Raw genomic sequence first — 20,267 nt, forward strand, 5'->3', positions numbered from 1 at the left:
TTTAAATGCATAGCATTAAGCCCTTACACTCTTTCACTCATATCAATTTAAATACTCATCCCAATTTAAAGCCAGAAATTTTTTTTTAATTAAACTTCCATTGTTTAACAGTTCCTTAAGTAGAGAATAACACATGGAGATTATTTATCTCTAAAACTAAACATGGTAAAATCTATTTTTTCACCACCAGAGTGAAATAAAATATTATATTCTAGTGAACTGAGTAACCACAAAATGCCAAATGTGACATACTGAGAGGGCAGTGTGATTGAGGAACATGGAACAATAAGAAAGTGCCTCTGCATGGATTAGAGGGAGGATTCCAGGTTCCTACGCTGCAGTGCTGACCATTTCATATGTAACTAGGTAAAAGACGGAGGAGGCGATGGCACCCACTCCCGCACTCTCGCCTGGAAAAGCCCACGGCAGAGGAGCCTGGTGGGCTGCAGTCCACGGGGTCGCAAAGAGTCGGACATGACTGAGTGACTTCCCTTTCACTTTTCACTTTCCTGCATTGGAGAAGGAAATGGCAACCCACTCCAGTGTTCTTGCCTGGAGAATCCCAGGGACAGGGGAGCCTGGTGGGCTGCCGTCTCTTGGGCCGCACAGTCAGACACGACTGAAGTGACTTAGCAACTTAGCAAAGGTAAAAGAAACTTGTGTGTGACTTATGGGGATTTATTAACTCACTAAGACTCTCACTGGAATAACCACATATATCTAATAATTTACTTTTTACATCTTCTTAGTTATCAATATTAAGTAAATTTTATTTAACCAGAAGTCTGCCCAAATATGACACTTGCTAAATTAAGAGAAAGATTGAGATTATAGAGTAAACTCAACAGAATTTCTGAAAACATTTTATTTCATTTTCAGTCAAATATTCAAAGATTTTGAAATCTATAAGGCCATCTGTCTCAAGTTCAAAAATTTTAATATTATCTGGAAAACTACTTTTGAAAAGTGATTAGTGAAGAACATTTCAACACATAGTGATGAAATGCAGTTTTTAAATTTTACATGAAACAGTTAAATACATATAACACTGAAAATTCTTTATTTAAAAACACTAAGTTATTAAAATGAGTAAAAACGACATAGTAAAATTAGATTTTTCCAAAACTCACTACTTCAAAGAAAACAAACAATGACATGGATCATAATATATACAAAACAGGAAATAAATCATCATCTGTCATTGATGGGGAGATGTGCATGCTTTCAAAATACTCATAATTTTAAGTCACACAAAATGTTGCTCAGAGGGAATGCTTCTTTTATATTTAAAGTCTCTTTAGAGGCGTTTTAAATTCCGCTTACTCTGGGCACTTCCTGGAAGAACATCTTTTCTATTTCTTGGCTTTGCTGCTCCTCTACTACATTCTTCAGACCCATGATAAGCACACAAACACAGCGCACAAAAGTCAAAGCCACAGGCTGTGCGGCTGCACAGCCCCCTTTTCTTATAAGGCTGGTACTTAGCAGGGGACTGGCACCTTGGGCAAGGTTTTAACGCTTCATCAATAAAAAGTGTTTTGGCAACCTGCAGTAAAAGCACACACACTAAATCTTCCATTTTCGCATAGAGGACAGCTTTATTTCAAACTCTGTAAATATTTACTCCTAATAACTTATGATAAATACTCACCTTGACATATTCTTCCTGTTTACTACTTAAGTGAGTAACAGAAGAGCTTGCTATAGGTGTCAAAACTTCTCCCCAAGGAGAAAATGTTGAAGCTTGTTCTTTCTGAAAACCTGGTGTCCTAGCCTGTGCTTGCACAGACCTTAAAGCTGATCGGTTTAACAGATGGAGCCGAGTGGCGGCATCCTCAACATTTAATATAGCCCCCTGCAGTAAAAGACAAGAGGGGTCAACACTGTCATATCAAAAGTTCCAGGACAGCTTTCAGATGCACATGTAACATGTTTGGAAGTGGTTTCTGCACCATTGGAATTTTCTCCCTAAACCATTCCTTTTTAGAGAAAAAAAAAAAATTCTCTTATCTAGCATTTAAAAGTCAAAGAAAAATACAAAGTTGAAACAATAAATGCTAGCTTTAAGTCTGCATCATTGGTTATTTTTCTGTTTAAGGCATCAGTTTGCAAATTTTTCCTGGAAAGGACCAGATAGTTGCAAGCTAGTCAACTGTCATTTTAGCAAACACAGCTACAGAGATATGTAAATGATGGGGCAGGGCTGTTCCAATAAAACTTATTATAAAAACACAGGTGATAGACAGGATTTGCCCACAAATCAGAGTTTATCAAGTCCCCTTTTAAGCCAAGGTGAAAGAGGAGGTAAATTTTTTCAAAATTTGCTATGGGATATCATGGAATTCTGTGAAGATTTCTTACTTCAGCCACATGTCAGAAAATTAATGGGCCTGGTTAGACCATGAAACCCAATTTGTTTGGCTGGCTTTTACAAATACCAAATACTCGTAAAACTTGATTCATTTTTACACTTGAGTTTAAACAGCTTTGATATTTTTAAAGGAGAAAAAAATATCTCTTATTTGAACTGGATTTCCACATCACTCAAATAGTTGCTGCTAAGTTGCGTCAGTCATGTCCAACTCTGTGTGACCCCATAGACGGCAGCCACCAGGCTCCCCCGTCCCTGGGATTCTCCAGGCAAGAACACTGGAGTGGATTGCCATTTCCTTCTCCAACTCAAATAGTTAGCCAAGAAATATTTTCAGTGAATAATCCTTATAGCCTTCTATTTTGTTAAGGTCGGAAATGAGAAAAAACATTGTAGGTTTTTTTTTAAACAAACTGGCATCCTTAACTAATTATTAAAATGAAATGTACTATAGGTGAATTTCCTGAGTGTCCAACTATTATTGTGTTTTCTCTCCCTTGACAGCCTCTCTTTGCAGAATTGTTTCCTAAAGGGGGAAGAGGTAGAACACGAGAAATGGTAGAAGGATAAGGATAGGAATGAAGCTAGCTGGCCATGAAAAATTATGCAGTTGACAGCTTAACAACATAGGCATATGTGTAATCGATGACTACTGGTTTTTAGAAATTAGGATGAATACAGTTGAACTTACTCAAGGATTCAATATGTTACATTCTATAAATGATTTGCCGCCTAGGCTAGAAGCATATGACACAAGAGTACTCTAAAAGAAAACACCCATTGGATTTCCATGCAGTTGGCAAACACAGTGATGATGCATGCACCAAAAAATGAATAGAGATATATTGTTAAAGCGAATTTCAGCCATAGAAGAACATTCACTCATTTAACAAAGATTTCACCTAATAGGTGCCAAGTGAATAAAACAGTCTAACCCCTATCCTCCCAGAGCTTAAAATGTGGGCTACTATCTCTGAACAGTGTAAGGTCTAGTAGTCAACAAAGGCAAATATTCGTTGAGTATCAACATTTTTCAAAATACAGGCACTATCACCATACCAGAATTTATTTAAATGTGAGAGGGGAGGCTCTTATTGTTGTTCATTTCCATGATTATAAGTAAAGACTACAGTAAATTAAGACATTTGATGGAAATAGTGTAATATTCCAATTTTATGGTCATTCTCACTGCTGCAAGGCAAACAGATAAAATGAGATCCTATTACACGTAACTGGTGCGTGTGCCTTTTATTTTTCACACGTAAGGATCTTTCAGTGACACTATACACATGTGAAGAAAACCATCAAACAACTTTGTTTATAATTTTTCTGTTTTGGTTAATGATATACATTAGGATAGTGCAGGTAGAAAGCAGCCAGTTCATTCAGGAACAAGAGGGCAAAGGGCATCTGGAATGATGTCTCTGAAGAAAAGAAGGAACAGGTAGAATACCTGGTTTATTCAGACTTACACAGAGGAGAATTCCAGTTCTGGTGGATGGTGAGTCAGGCATCTGTATAGAGAAACACTAAAAAGAAAGAACGAGTAAGAGAGAGAAAAGGAGAAGGAGAGAGAAAGGGAAAGAGAGGAAAAAGAAAGAAACTGGGCAATTATTAACTTATTAACTGTGAGGGGAAAAGTTATATAAGAAAAAAGGTGTACTAGGTATAATCATACTGTACTATACATTACGGCTGTCAAAAAGCCATAATAATCTCAATGCAGTCTTAATAATGTCAGCACCTAATCCTGATTCACTAATGATGATGTAATTACATTCATAAACTAGGAGAAAAGACTTCAGAGGAAGAGCTGGGTAGACAGGTAGTAGTGAGAGGTTAGAGAACTAACCTAGTTCCTCTACAGAAAAAACTAAACAAGCAATAGCAGTGAAGACACGCCACTCAGAAATATGCAGGTGAATATCAAAAGGAAAGGAACAACTAGAGAGCTGAAACTGATTGCCTTGATGAGGCAAGAATCAAGAGCAGGAAGGGCAGGAAAACACGTGTTTTGTTATAAGCTTCAAAGTCCAATTTGATGTTTTAAACCACGTACTTGTTTTTAGTTTTTAAAAAATTTAAAGTAAATCAAAATAAGGGGGAAAACTCAAGTAAGGAAAAAAATAGAGTTCTTTAGGAAACCAAGTCTTTTTAAAAAGTAGGATATAAGGTAGAATACTTTATCTAGAATTACCCAAAGGCTTGCCAATGTTTCTTTTACATAGGATGTAAGGAATGCATGGAGCTAAAAGCTTAATATGAACAGGTACTTGCTTAAAAATTTGTTTTTTGGTCTGTCCTTAGCAGTAGGGTGCCACTCTAAAAAGATATGTTAAGAAGGCAATTAATATCTTCAATATTATAAGCTCCCAGAGCCAGCAGCTGCAGGAGTAAGCAGCTTGTGAAGGATTATCATAGGTGAGAAGATAAAACTCGTTTTCAAATAAAATAAAACTCAATACTTTAGTTAACAGCAGTCCCTAATATTTCCTTGGAATGAGAAAACCCTCAATCTGTATCTGGGTGTTCATATTTGTTTATACTATGATTCATTTCCCTGGAGGCTCAGGTGGTCAAGAATCCGCCTGCACTGTGGGAGACCTGGGTTCCCTCCCTGGGTTCAGAAGATCCCCTGGAGGAGGGCATGGCAACCCACTCCAGTATTCTTGCCTGAAGAATCCCCATGGACAGAGGAGCCTGGCAGGCTACAGTCTGTGGGGTCGCAAAGAGTCAGACACGACTGAGCGACTAAGCACAACACAACATGCTTCATTTCAATTATATTTAGCCAAATTATAAGTTTACTTGTGTTATTATATACTTTTTACTAGAAGAAGAATAAGGAAGTTGATTCTGAGTTTCTCTTGGCATTTATGCCTAAGTAAGGTCTAAAAGTTGAATACATAGTAAATATGGGTACTAGAGTCATCAGATATCTATTACACAAAATAGTGTCCCCATGAAGAATTAATCGGCTTCTATAAAAATTTGCTTATAACTTCAGGGCTGGACCTCAAATCTTTAAGAAAGTGCAGGTTCATGATGCTTTACAAGTACTAAGCTGCCATGCTCACTCACCTCCAGGCCTTCATGTATGCTATTCCCTCTGCTGAAACAACTTTCCTGTCTAACTCATTATTCAAGTCTCAGCTGAGATGCATTTTTTCCTTCTCTTGATCCCCAAGTATCAAACACTTCTTTTAAATGTCCTAATAGAGATAACTCTGAGCTTCCTCTAACACACCTGTATTGTAATCACTTGTTTATATTAGGTGTACGAGCTCCAAGAGAGCAGGGATCATGTCAAAAATGTTCACCACTGTAATGTGAGCAACTGGCATATACTATCTACTCAAGATTCTCCTTGAGTAGAGTATACTACATCAAGACTGGATGATTTAGTCACTAAGTCATGTCCAACTCTTGCAACCCCATAGACTGGAGCCCTCCAGGCTCCTCTGTCCCTGGGATTTCCCAGGCAAGGATACTCAAGTGGGTTGCCATTTCCATCTCCAGGGGAGCTTCCCAATCCTGGGGTCAAACAGGCGTCTCCTGCGTTGGCAAGCGGTCTTCTGCATTGCAAGCAGATTCTTTACGGCTGAGCCACTAGGGAAGCACATAAAAGACTGAATAGATAATGCTATGCTGCTGCTGCTGCTAAGTCACTTCAGTTGTGTCCGACTCTGTGCGACCCAATGGACAGCAGCCCACCAGGCTCCCCCGTCCCTGGGATTCTCCAGGCAAGAACACTGGAGTGGGTTGCCATTTCCTTCTCCAATGCATGAAAGTGAAAACTGAAAGTGAAGTCACTCAGTCGTATCCGACTCTTAGCGACCCCACGGACTGCAGCCTACCAGGCTCCTCTGTCCATGGGATTTTCCAGGCAAGAGTACTGGAGTGGGGTGCCATTGCCTTCTCCAGATAATGCTATAACAATATCTAATTATGAACAGGATTTGGCATATCCTATTAAAATGGTATCAAATACTGATAACAGCATATATACTTAAACAACAAAACCCAGCAAGATGTTCTTCATTTCAGTTAGTCCACTCCATTTATGGGCTTGGTAGAGATGGAGTTTGGGGGCAGGAGGGAATGAGCTTATGAATGTGGGAGTTCCCTGGCGGCCTAGTAGTTAGGATTTTGGGCTTTCACTGCCATTCAATCCCTGGTGGGGGAACTGAGATTCTGCAAGAGTGTGGTGTGGCCAAAGGATTAAAAAAGGACTTACGAGTGAATGTTGATAAAGAGAAAGATTAAAGAATAGCAGGAAAACCAAATTAGGTTGTCCAGACATATGTGATTATCAGATACTCATACAAATATGTTTTAGAATAGCATTATATATATTACCTCAGAATTTGTTTTCAGTTGTGTGATATGTAATTTCCTCCTTCGATTTGCTTTTTTATCTTGAACAATAATTTCGCGCCAATTTCTGCTCACTTTCCAAACACTGTAACAAAAAGATCAGTCCTTATATTGCATATATGCCACAGAATTAGCTTTTTTTACATATGGCAATAAGAGAAACCTGTTTTTAAAGATTTTGGATAGCTAATTTAAAGCTAAAATTTCACATTAAAAATATGACTTGATTTGCATAGCTGTGAAAGAAGACCTATTAAAATACGTCAGCATCATATTGATAGGTTACTATCTTATAAATGGTTAAGGAAATAAAACAAAGTTTCATATAAACCCAAGTGAGTCCACTGGGAGACTGATTAAGAGGATTTAACTTACATGTTACACTAATATTAAAACTTGGAACATGACATGCCACAAATGATTATCAGCTACAGTGCAACAGATTATATAAATTTCTCCTATTATTGTATTTAACAAATATCTGTCATTAAAACAATCAATCCTGTATTGGAACTACTAAATGCCAGATACAGCTGAGCCCTGAACAACATCAGTATTCTTGCATGGAAAATCCCATGGACAGAGGAGTGTGTGGGCTACAGTTCATTGCGTTGCAAAGAGTCAGACACGACTGAGTGACTAAGCACATACCTGAACAACATGGCTTTGAACTCTGTGGGTCCACTTACATGTGGATTTTTTTCCACGGTAAATACTACACAGCCCCTGGTCAGTTGAATCCAGGGATGCCGAACCATGGATGTGGAGAGCTGACTATAAGTTATACAAAGATTTTAGGCTGCACACCAGAGGGTCAGCACCCCTATTTTCTGGTTGTCCAAGGGTCAGCTATAATAAATATTATTATGAGCAGCACTACAAAGTTTTTATTTTGTAAACCAAAGTTTATGAGAACAAAGCAGCTAAAGAAAAAAACATAATTTATGTCCAGTGAGTGCTTATTTATCAATAAAAGTGAATGAGGTTAGGAGAAGGTTATGGAGGGCCCCAGGTTACACCTGAGTTGTCAACACTACTACCCTTCCAGCTACCTCAGTTGCCATTGCCTCTCGCAAAGAGTTGGACACGACTGAGCAACTGAACTGAACTGAACCGAAGCTGACACAGGTGCCTTGAATCAGATGGAGAGGAACTGGCAGAAAGTCACTCATTAATGGAGAAGAAATGAGCCATCAATACATAGTTGGGTGTTTGCCTCAGCTATTTCAACTGAGTCCAGTCTCACATTTCCAAGAATAAGCACTGACAAGTTACACATGCACTCTGCAGTGCAAATACTAGAAATTTTGAGGGATGAGCAGGGAAGGCAATTATTGCAATGTGAACTTTCACTTACATTGCAATATGACTGAATACCATTTGTCCCACAAGCGAGCACCTAAAAGGGTCAGCCAAGTTTTAACTAGTCTGTATCCAAATATTCCATCGTGTAAAAACAAAACCCCTATATCATAGCCATATCCCTGATTTTTTAAACAAATAATTTATCTCATTTGAACATTTTTTAAGGCATAGACATATAGGTCATTAATCTTTCTTATTATCCTATTTGGGTTACACCAAAGACATTCCTGATCAAATTCTATTTCACTATTCTGAAAGGACTGAAACCTTAACAAGAGTTTGTGGGGAAATACGCGCTTAGAAATCAGAGGGCTCAGTTATAGATCTGCATCCATTCCTATCTCCTTGAGTGACTGTTGGCAGGTCGCTTAACTTCTCTAGAGCTCAGTTTTCTCATCTGTAAATACGTGATAGGACTAGACATTTCAGAAGACTTCTAGCAATGAAATTCTACAATTCTGTACAATAACCGACACTTAGTTTATGACGGCGGAGCCTGGTGGGCTGCCGTGTATGAGGTCGCACAGAGTCGGACACGACTGAAGCAACTTAGCAGCAGCAGCAGTTTATGGGGGAAAGGTGAAGAAGGGTTTCAATAGAAGTAGGAGTCAGAAAAGAATAAGGATTCGATGAAACAAACTCTTGACATATACCTATGGAAAAAGAGACTAACTCTCTCACTTGTCCTGCCTCAACCATGACCTTGCAGAAATCCTGTTCCACATGGCTTCTCTCCTTCCTGGTCCTGGCATACCAATGGGGCTTGTCTTCTGATAGTCCTGCACTTTGCAAAACTGCCAGTATAAACAAAGTCTCAATTTAGTCTTGTAACTAGTTCCTATCCTCAATACTTCTATATATGTGACTCAGTTTCTGTTTACTTATGAAGCAGCATTCAAGATACTGAAATTTCTGACACTGAAGAATTTCACTTAACCATTTTGATAAAATATAAAGTAACCAAGGCAGAGATAATAAAACAAAATTTTAAAAAGCTATTCAACTAACAGAAAAGTTTTCCACCTTAAAAAAAAGAAAGTGATAAAAAGGCAGTTTTATTTCAGGGGGAAAAAAAAATCTTACCTACACAGGCTTTCCGCAGTCAAGGAATCTAAAACCATAGCAAGAACATGCTTTAGATTTCTGTACTTTAATTCTGTTAAGATGTCCAGTTTTTCTATACCCATTTTCTTGCCAATCAGTCCTGCAAGTACACGCTGTAGTACAGCTATTTTCCCCCCGTCCCTTTCTTCTAACAATTCATGTGCACCGTTTTGCTGGAATCTTTTCCTTTTGCTTTTCATAAAAAGCTCATGAACTAATTGCAAGGCTGGGGTCTTTGATAAATTCTTAAAGCTTAAATCCTCACTCTTATTGTCACTGCTCGGCCGGCTCTCTGAAACGTCTGAAGTGGTCGCTGGTGTTGATTCAGAGCTAGAGAGGTAGGTCTGGTTTTCTTCTTCTGTCTCAGATTGTGAGCCTTGCTCCCGAAGGGTGGACAGTCTTCTCAATCTTCCAAGACGCCTTGACTTTTTTATGGTGTCCCTGACTTTGAGAGTTCCCTTATGTTTCTGAAGTAGTTCTTGGAAAGAGCCCTCTTGCTCAGATAGGGAATCTTCTGATTTATCCAAGCAAAGTGAGTTGAAACCGCTGTCTTCAGGGGTCGAAATATTGCGTCTCACTCCAGCTGAAGGAGAGAATCTTCGACTTGCATTAAATTTAACACTTGGTACAAGATTACTGATTGGAGTCACAAATATGTCCTCATCTATTCTACAGCTTGTTCCACCAACAGAAGAGCCCAGAAGTTCAGGATATGTATTCTCATTATTAATACATAGACTGCTGTCACTAAAGTCATGTGTGATAGAGTCTTTAAAATTACTGCCCTGAATCGGAGATATACATTCAACTTCAAATAGGCCACAGTCATCTTTGGAATCATCCACTGTGGAAGTCTTCTGTTGAGAAAAATCAAGTCTCAATTTTTGACTGCTGGAAGTTACTTCTCCTGTTCTCAAAGTGCTAGTAACTGAAGAACTAAAATTACCTTGCCTTGGAAAACCTGAAGCACTGCTTGGAATATTTTTTTCTAAATTGGGAACTTGGCTTGTACAACTTTCTAGGGAACTGCTGTGTGATTCAACGTCCCTGTCTAGAAGAGAGAAAGATATGTCCAATCTTCTGCGCAGCAAATGTTTTTTTCTACTGACTTTAGGAGTTTCGCAAAGTTCTGGGGTTTTATCATTTTCCTTCCTGAGGAAGACAAATCTCTTTCTTTGAATGGGAGACTCTAAACTATAGGTTAAGGCCAAACTTGAAGTTTCAGGATATTCGTGGATCAGTGTTGAGCCTCTTTCTTTCTTTCCAAATAATTCTTTATCTGTATTATCAAAGCTGCATGATTTTAACAGCTCACTGTAGCCACTATCTTGAAAAGAAGATGTGGAACAAAGGTCTCCAAAGCTGGAGGACTTGACTCTGACAATAGGAGAGTCCACCTCATTTCCTGCTCCAGTGCCGGCTTCACCTGAATGCCTTTCTGACATCTTCAAAATCTCTGTTTCTACAAAGTGAAAACAAATTTTATTCTTCCTTTGAAATTAATAGCCTGGCAGCTAATACCAAAATACTTGTTATGAGCACAGATGATTATGGAAAATTGTACGGCAATAAAAAAAGTTACTTTAAAAAAACAGATCTCCTCTGCAATATACTCATGTATATCTTACTTACGACAGTGTTTCAACATCATAAAGACCAAAGTTTCCGGGATATAAATATTCACAGATTACCTGACTAAGCATAGTCTAGGCACTGTGCACAGATATTTTCATTAACTACACTTGAGGAAAAAAACCTCAGGGCATAATTTTTAGATGATTGTATTACCTTATAATTATTACAGCGCTAAAGTACATTATTGTAGTTCTAACATTCTAGCTTATTTGTGCTGGCCTATATTTAGTCAAGTGGATATTTCCTTCCAGATTTCTGCAATGTAAATAAAGATGCTTAAAAAAAAACGATATGCTGATTTTGACCACTGGTCAAGTGAGTCAGCCACTAGGATAAACAGCAATTCAGCAAAGCAACTCTAGGATAATGTTACTCATACTTGTAACATGGGCTTGTCTCAGAAACCTGGTCTTTCTGACCATTCACAAGGTCTGAATTCCAAGGCTTTCACCTTTGCAAAGGCTCTTTGGCTCACTGATAAATTAGTAACATATTCTTGAGCTAACCAAAATGAACCAAAGCCCCACAGGCCATCTCAAACTTGGCAGGTTATACTCATTCGTGTCTCATCTGGTAAATATTTTCTACACGGGAACCCACTCTTTATAATATTCTTAAATTGAAAATAAAGAATTTAAGTACATTACTTAGAGAAGAAATGTGATTCAGTATTATATTTGCAAGGAAGGACACTAGGAAACATTTCACTTTTTTTAAGGAAATACTTGACTCTTTAACCTTTTCAACCGTACCACTGCGTTCCTTTTTAGGAACTTGAATTAAATCTTAAACTTTTTAGAAACTTGAATTAAATCTTAAAGTATAAGAAAGTTATTTCTCCAGATTATTCAAAGGACACTAAGAAAACTGTCATTCTTTTAAAGTTTTCTCCAGACCGAAAACATGATTCTTCTCTAAAAGATCCTGGGAAGATATATTGTTAGTTGAGTATACTGGGAAAGTTATTTATGCCTAAGTTCTATCAGTTAAACATGTAAGTGAATATGTTTTTTTTTTAAATTGCTATTCTAACCAAAAAACCAAATTGTTTATTTGTGGTGCAATGATCATTATTACTGGGCAAAGTAAGTGTTTTTCAACTTTTAAAACCTATATTCTATTTTGGTAAATCTCACACATGTTCTCTTCTGATTTAGATTCCCTCAGATTGTGACAATCACTGATCTCTTCTGTACCTGCTTACCAGCCAAGATGATCAAATTTTGCTTTCTGTATTTCATATTTTAAAACAATTTTTGTTTTCAAATTACACCTCCACACACGAATGTTTCCTACTCTCCGAAAATCACTTTATTAAGTAATAGTTTTCTCTCATGTCATTTGGTAAAGTTAGGTCCGAGCCTTTTTAAAACGTTTAAAAATTAAAACAAATGTAACTATTCTTCTACTTCACCACTAGGTGTCTCACCATGCTCGAATTTGGGAACCTGAGAGGCAAATTGATGGAAACAAAAGCAGGGATGCAAATAAAATCCTCTCCCCGCTACAAACCACAGACCACTTGCTTTAAACATACAAAAAACTTCCGATTTTCCTTTTGTTCATCTACCCATTTGAAATTGCTTCCACCGTGCTTTCTCTGGTGTCATCATTTTTTTTTTCATCTTTCATCATTTTCAACCCAAGACACTGGTCTCAAAATGTGGTTTTTCAAACTTCAAAAGTATTTATGCAAAATCGTGGAATGCCGGTTGACTTGCTCAGTTTCACTGATCCAACAGTTCACTGACGAAACAAACAAGCCTCTTCAATATTCATTTTTTTAAAATCAAGCTCCTGATAAGGATTAAGAACACACATCTCTATAGTGCTCTTTGAAAAAGAAAAACAAAACAAAACAAACACTGGTTAACTCAATGAAGTACTTAAAGTTATTAAAACCGAATTTCCTTCATTTGTTAAAGTACAACATCTTACCATCAGTAAATCTCGAGTTCTTAGACGCCAACGTTACGTAGGCTTCCGATAAAGGAAATTTCTCACTTTGCCTTTAAAATTCACGCCAAAGTAATACCACTTAAAGAGACAACTAAATAATTTTAAACAATTAATGGAAACATGCAGTAGCAGCACGATGCCGGCTAAGATTTGAAGGATACCTCAAGTACGTGCTATCGGGATTATTTTCTAACGCTTTAAAAGACCTAAATCACTTTGAATTCCCCCCAGCTTTCCAGACAACAGAAATTGTCATATCTCTGTGTGCTCCAGCTAGTCTCGGGACGGAGGAAAACGGCCCCAATTCGGCTCTCTGACCACGCAGGGTCAGCTGCTGCGCGGTCGTCTCCTGCACGAGGTGCCGTCGGCGGGTGGCTGGTTAACGGTCTCCCCGGGGGCGTCAACCAGGCCGCTCGTCGGTCCGCGGACCCTCCTCAGGCCGGGCTGGCTGAGGGAGGCCGGGCCGGCCCCAGGACCCCAGGAAGCCGCCGACGGGCCGAGGACGGGCGGGCGTCGCCTGGAACCAGAGCGAGAGGAAGGCGAACCGTGTCGGGGCGCCTCTCTCGTCGCGGGCCCTGGGAAGCTGAGCGGGCGCCGGGCTGGGGACGCCCAGAGGCCGGCCGCCCTCACGCACCTGGCGTCCCCGCTCCCGCCCACCTGGGGGCCCCGGGGCGGCCGCGCCCACCGCGCCGACGTGCCGGGCGGGGATGTGTGGGCGGCAGCCGCCCGAGCGCCGCCGAGGAGCCGCGGCCTCGTCCCCAGGGATGCTCGGCTATGGCAACCTCCACGCCGGGTCCGCGTGGGGCCGCCGCCTTTTCCCTCCTTCGGTTTGAACTGCCCGCCCTAAGTAACCGCCCCGCCCCGCGCCGCGCCGCCCCGCCCCTTCCTCCCGCCGGCCGCCGCCCCGCGACCCCGCAGACCCCCGGCCCCGCCTGCGCCCGGGAGCTCCGTCTCTGCTTTCCCGGCGCCCTCACCGCACCGAGGCACCCGTGTGCGTGCTCAACCGCTTCAGTTGTGTCAGACTCACTGTGACCCCGCGGACTGTAGCCCGCCAGGCTCCTCCGTACATGGGATTCTCCAGACAAGAACACTGGAGTGGTTTCCCATTTCCTCCTCCAGGGGATCTTCCCGACCCAGGGATCGAACCTGCGTCTCCTAAGTCTCCTACATTGGCAGGCGGCTTCTTTACCACTGAGTGAGTGAGTCCGACTCTTTGCAACCCCATGGACTTTACATACCATGGAATTCTCCAGGCCAGAATACTGGAATGGGTAGCCTTTCCCTCTCCAGGGGATCTTCCCAAGCCAGGGATCGAAGCCAGGGATCGAACCCAGGTCTCCCGCATTGCAGGCGGATTCTTTACCACCTGAGCCACAAGGGAAGCCCTCTTTACCACTAGCTCCCACCTGGAAAGCCCCTCTGAGGCACCTAAGGGCTTTCCAATTTGATAGGCTCTTTCTCACGCCCCCCAACCTCCCGCCCCTCATCCCACCCACCCCATCTCCGCCCCCCACCCCGCACGACCCCCACCACCCCCATCTCCGTTTTAACTTCGGGCAACACTGTATAGAAAGGTCCTATACAGGTCCTAGGCGCCATGCGTGCTAGGTTGCTTTAGTTGTGCCCGACTCTTTGCGACCCTACGGACTGACTAGCCCGCCGGGCTCCTCTGTCCATGGGGATTCCCCACCCAGGGATCGAACTGGCATCTCATGTCTCCTGCACTGGCAGGCGGATTCTTTACCGCTAGCGCCGTCTGGGAAATCCAATAGGTCCTACTGTGGGATGCTATTAAAAATAATGTAGGAGAACGTTCACTTAAAGATGTTTCCGGAGATGAAGTGTGAAAAGCAGGTTACAAACCGAATGCCATCCTTTAGAAGTACAGCTATACACAGGATAAGATCTGAAAGATATGACTAACTTGGTTACAGCATCTGTAAACTAGATTATGCTTTTTTTTTTTTTTTTCAAGACATCTAAAAAGGGATATTTTATGTGCCAGGCTCCATCCTCTGCTCTTGGCAGTTTCTTCCTAATCTCTCTCTCTCTCTTTTCTGTCTTCTTTTCCTCTGTTTATTCCCTAAATGGGGCGTCCTACACAACATTTTTCTTACTTTACCATTCTGTGCTTACGTAATTCGGATTAGGAGTTAAAAACATTACTTTAAAGTCAGTTACAGGCACTGCTGCCACTCTCCAGATGGACAGAACTTCTCCACCTGGATGCCCCTTAGATATTCTAAATGCCATATATCAAAAAATCAGACTCACTAACAATTATTAAGCTTTGACTATGTGCCAAATGAGGAGAAGGCAATGGCACCCCACTCCAGTACTCTTGCCTGGAAAATCCCATGGACAGAGGAGCCTGGTAGGCTACAGTCCATGGGGTCGCTGAGTCAGACATGACTGAGCAACTTCACTTTCACTTTTCACTTTCATGCATTGGAGAAGGAAATGGCAACCCACTCCAGTGTTCTTGCCTGGAGAATCCCAGGGACAGAGGAGCCTATTGGGCTGCCGTCTATGGGGTCGCACAGAGTCAGACACAACTAAAGCGACTTAGCAGCAGCAGCAGCAGCATGTGCCAAATGAGGGCTTCCCTCACAGCTCAGTTGGTAAAGAATCTGTCTGCAATGCAGGAGACCCCAGTTCAATTCCTGGGTTGGGAAGATCCACTGGAGAAGGGATAGGCTACCCACTCCAGTATTCTTGAGCTTCCCTCCTGGCTCAGCTGGTAAATAATCCGCCTGCAATGTGGGAGATCAATGTGGGAGATCTGGGTTCAATCCCTGGGCTGGGAAGATCCCCTGGAGAAGGGAAAGGCTACCTACTCCAGTATTCTGGCCTGGAGAATTCCATGGACTGTTTAGTCCATGGGTTCACAAAGAGTCAGACACGACTGAGTGACTTTGACTTTCACTTTCTTTCAATGTGCCAATTACTGGGCTGCTGCTGCTGCTGCTAAGTCACTTCAGTCATGTCCGACTCTCTGCAACCCCATAGATGGCAGCCCACCAGGCTCCTCTGTCCCTGGGATTCTCCAGGCAAGAATACTGGAGTGGGTTGCCATTTCCTTCTCCAAATTACTGGCCTAGGTACTGGGAAAACAAAGATGGAAAGACGCAGTTACTGCTAGCTGGTATAAGTGCTATAGTAGAGGAATGGCACTAACACAAAAAGAGATCAACTAACGCTATAGAAGAAGAGCGGGCAGAGCTAACTATACAAAGACTGTGATATGCTTTTATGTATTTATCTTTTGGCTTCACCCGCTCAGCATGGGGGATCTTATTTCTGAAACCAGAGATCAAACCCGTGCCCTTTGAAATGGAAACACAGAGTCTTAAACACTCTGATAGATGAGGTGGAATTTGAAGGACGAGTGACATCTTTAAAGACAGCAGATGATTCTAAACTCAAAACAAAATGTGCAAGAGCAGGAGAATTGAAACAGTAGGGCACATTACAGAAACTGTAAATAACTTGTTATAGCTGAAAACTGACTCGTTCCAGGAAAGGGCAAAGAAAATTCTTGACAAGGGGAAGAAGCCAAGCCATGGAGAGTTTTGGATGCATGTTAAGAGTCTGAAGTTTATCCTCTCAGCAATGCAGAGCATTTTAGAAGGACCACTCTGGTGGCAGAGTGGAGGACAGAAAGAAGAGAGGCGAGAGTGGCATAGGAAGCGACTGTATTACTCTGGAACATAGTAGGGGTGGAGAAGAACCTAGACCCGATTCAGTCAGCAGAACCAGCTTCCTGGAGCAGGGGAATGAGGAGCAGAGTACAAGTTTGGGAGAAAATAAGATGAATTTAGTTCAAGGTTGTTAAGTTTGAGGTACCAGTAGGACTTACGGTAAGGAACTGGTAAATTACAGTGGCTTAAATCTGGGCTATATGAGTAAAGCTAGAAGGTGCCATTGTCAAGATGGCACCTTCCTGAAGCCTCAGTCACACATTCAGGTAGAGGGAGTAGTGTCCTTTCTAGGTCCTCAAACAAGTCTCTTACAATCCAGTCTCTATTTTGCCACTCCCCGCCCAGCACTTGCTATCCTTCTCTGCTGAATTTTCTCCATATCATGTATCACCTCCTATAATATCATATTATTGGAACTTCCCTGGGATGGTCCCATGGTTAAGAATCTACCTGTCAATGCAGGGGACCCAGGTTTGATCCCTGGTCCAAGAAGATCCCAAATGCCACAGGGCAACTAAGCTCAGGCACCACAACTACTGAGCATGCATGCAGCAACTACTGAAGGCTGTGTACCCTAGAGCCTGTGCTCCACAAGAGAAACCACCGCACGAGAAACCCACATGCCCCAAAAGAGTAGCCCCACTTGCTACAACTAGGAAAAGCCCTCGCAAAGCAATGAAGACCCAGAGCAGTCAAAAAGAAAGAAATACCTTATTCGTTACCTATTTTAAGGTCTGCGTCCCCCTCCACTGTAATGTAGACAGGGAAGGGAATTTGTTCTATGGTTAAAATCCACACACCCCCAAACACCATTTAAACATTGCCCTTTTCTCTTTCTGTAGTTAATTTTTCTTTTGTTCCAACTGGAGAATAAAAGAGTACACCATAACTCCTTTAGATACTCAAGGACTATTTTTTATACCACTTCTCACCCAAAAAAAGGGGGGCAAAAGACACCTGGTTACATGTTAGCTTGCCCTGCTAATGCTATGCTAAGTCACTTCAGTCGTGTCCAACTCTGTACAACCCCATAGATGGCAGCCCACCAGGCTCCCCTGTCCCTGGGATTCTCCAGGCAAGAACACTGGAGTGGGCTGCCATTTCCTTCTCCAATGCATGAAAGTGAAAAGCCCTAGCTTTACTCATATAGCCCAAATTTAAGCCACTGAGCTATATTTTCCTATTATTTACCCATCACAGTCTTTGGTCTCTTCCCTTCCCTTTCTGGATTGGGTGTAATCTCATTACTGACCTCAGAACTCTAAAACCCAAATGTTTTCCACTGATCTAATGCTTCTTTTGGGAACTATCCAGGAATACATAATGAAAGGTTTTCCATCACCATGATATTCAAGCTATGCAGTATACTTAAATGAATATGATCAAGGAAAAGGAAAACAGATATTCAGGGGAGAAAAATAGCAACATGCATCTCCATAACCGCACTATAAAGATTTAAAAGCACTAGTATTCAAGATCACAAGACAAATATGTTCATTCAGTTCAGTTCAGTTGCTCAGTCATGTCCGACTCTTTGCAACATCATGAACTGCAGCACGCCAGGTCTCCCTGTCCATCACCAACTCCCGGAGTTTCCCCAAACTCACGTCCATTGAGTCGGTGATGCCGTGTAACTGGCTCATCCTCTGTTGTCCCATTCTCCTCCTGCCTTCAATCTTTCCCAACATCAGGGTTTTTTCAAATGAGTCAGCTCTTCGCATCAGGTGGCCACAATACTGGAGTTTCAGCTTTAACATCAGTCCTTCCAATGAACACCCAGGACCGATTTCCCTTTTGATGGACTGTCTGCATCTTCTTGCAGTCCAAGGGACTCTCAAGAGTCTTCTCCAACACCATAGTTCAAAAGCATCAATTCTGTGCTCAGCCCTCTTTATAGTCCAACTCTCACATCATACATGACCACTGGAAAAACCATAGCCTTGACTAGACAGACCTTTGTTAACAAAGTAACGTCTCTGCTTTTTAATATGCTGTCTAGGTTGGTCATAACTTTCCTTCCAAGGAGTAAGGATCTTTTACTTTCATGGCTGCATTCACCATCTGCAGTGATTTTGGAGCCCAGAAAAATAAAGTCAGCCACTGTTTCCACTGTTTCCCCATCTATTTGCCATGAAGTGATGGGACCGGATGCCATGATCTTAGTTTTCTGAATGTCGAGCTTTAAGCCAACTTCTTCACTCTCCTCTTTCATTTTCATCAAGAGGCTCTTTAGTTCTTCTTCACTTTCTGCCATAAGGGTGGTATCATCTGCATATCTGAGGTTATTGATATTTCTCCCAGCAATCTGATTCCAGCTTGTGTTTCTTCCAGTCCAGCGTTTCTCATGATGTACTCTGCACATAAGTTAAATAAGCAGGGTGACAATATACAGCCTTGACATACTCCTTTTCCTATTTGGAACCAGTTTGTTGTTCCATGTCCAGCTCTAACTGTTGCTTCCTGACCTGCATACAGGTTTCTCAAGAGGCAGGTCAGGTGGTATGGTATTCCCATCTCTTTCAGAATTTTCCACAGTTTATTGTGATCCACACAGGCAAAGGCTTTGGCATAGTCAATAAAGCAGAAATAGATGTTTTCCTGGAACTCTCTTGCTTTTTTTGACTATCCAGTGGATGTTGGAAATTCGATCTCTGATTCCTCTGTCCTTTCTAAAACCAGCTTGAACATCTGGAAGTTCACAATTCACATACTGCTGAAGCCTGGCTTGGAGAATTTTGAGCATTACTTTACTAGCATGTGAGATGAGTGCAATTGTGCGGTCGTTTGAGCAGTCTTTGGCATTGCCTTTCTTTGGGATTGAAATGAAAACTGACCTTTTCCAGTCCTGTGGCCACTGCTGAGTTTTCCAAATTTGCTGGCATATTGAGTGCAGCACTTTCACTAATATGTTCATTAGGATAGGGCAATGCAGTGATGTCTGGCACACAGTAAAGGCTCAAGGAAAGTTAGCTGTAACAGCATCTACTGACCATGGTTCAGAATGATCCTAAAATTACTGATTCTTGCAGATAGGAAAGATAATGTTGGTCTGGGAACTAGCCTTGACACGAATTCTTTATCCTACCCCTCTGTAGGGTCCCAGGAATCATTTCTATTCTGCATGTGTTGATCCATTTTTGAGGCTCCCTTATCTTAATACCTCAAGCTGCAGAATCAGAATCCAAGTCAGTTTGCAATGACTAAAATTACACTTTTCCAGGCAGTCCAGTTATTAAGAATTGGTGCTTCTAATGCAGCAGACACATTTTGGATCCCTGGTTAGGGAACTAAGACCCTACATGCTGTGTGATGTGGGCCATGCCTCTCAAAAAACAATTAAAAAAAAAAGGCACAAAGATACACTTTCTGGATCACTCCATAACCTTTCTCTTATGATGACAATAGTTTTACCTAATATTTCTTCAGTCAGTTCAGTCGATCAGTCATGTCTGACTCTTTGCTACCCCATAGACTCCAGCATGCCAGGCTTCCCTGTCCATCACCAACTCCCGGAGCTTGCTCAAACTCGTGTCCATAGCATTGGTGACACCATACAACCATCTCATCCTCTGTCATCCCCTTCTCCTCCCACCTACAATCTTTCCCAGCATCAGGGTCTTTTCAAACGAGTCAGTTCTTTGCATCAGGTGGTGAAAGTATTGGAGCTTCAACTTCAGCATCAGTCCTTCCAATGAACATTCAGGACTGATTTCCTTTAGGATGGACTGGTTGGATCTCCTTGCTGTCCAAGGGAC

The 20,267-nt window shown here is 41.6% G+C and overlaps 1 protein-coding gene across 1 annotated transcript; it reads right to left on the bottom strand.

The window, feature by feature from the left end:
* Positions 1–1,080: 1,080 nt before the first annotated feature.
* Positions 1,081–14,410, bottom strand: FBXO43 (F-box protein 43). The gene is made up of 7 exons (XM_070383020.1): positions 14,342–14,410; positions 13,217–13,583; positions 12,791–12,832; positions 9,197–10,679; positions 6,731–6,833; positions 1,652–1,855; positions 1,081–1,546 (listed from the first exon to the last, which is right to left on the bottom strand). Exons 1-7 carry the CDS (start codon positions 14,408–14,410, stop codon positions 1,298–1,300), a joined length of 2,517 nt encoding a protein of 838 aa, XP_070239121.1. The 3' UTR covers positions 1,081–1,297.
* Between the last annotated feature and the right edge of the window lie 5,857 nt (positions 14,411–20,267).

Source organism: Bos mutus, chromosome 14, assembly GCF_027580195.1.
Source record: "Bos mutus isolate GX-2022 chromosome 14, NWIPB_WYAK_1.1, whole genome shotgun sequence".
Classification (NCBI taxonomy): Eukaryota; Metazoa; Chordata; class Mammalia; order Artiodactyla; family Bovidae; genus Bos; species Bos mutus.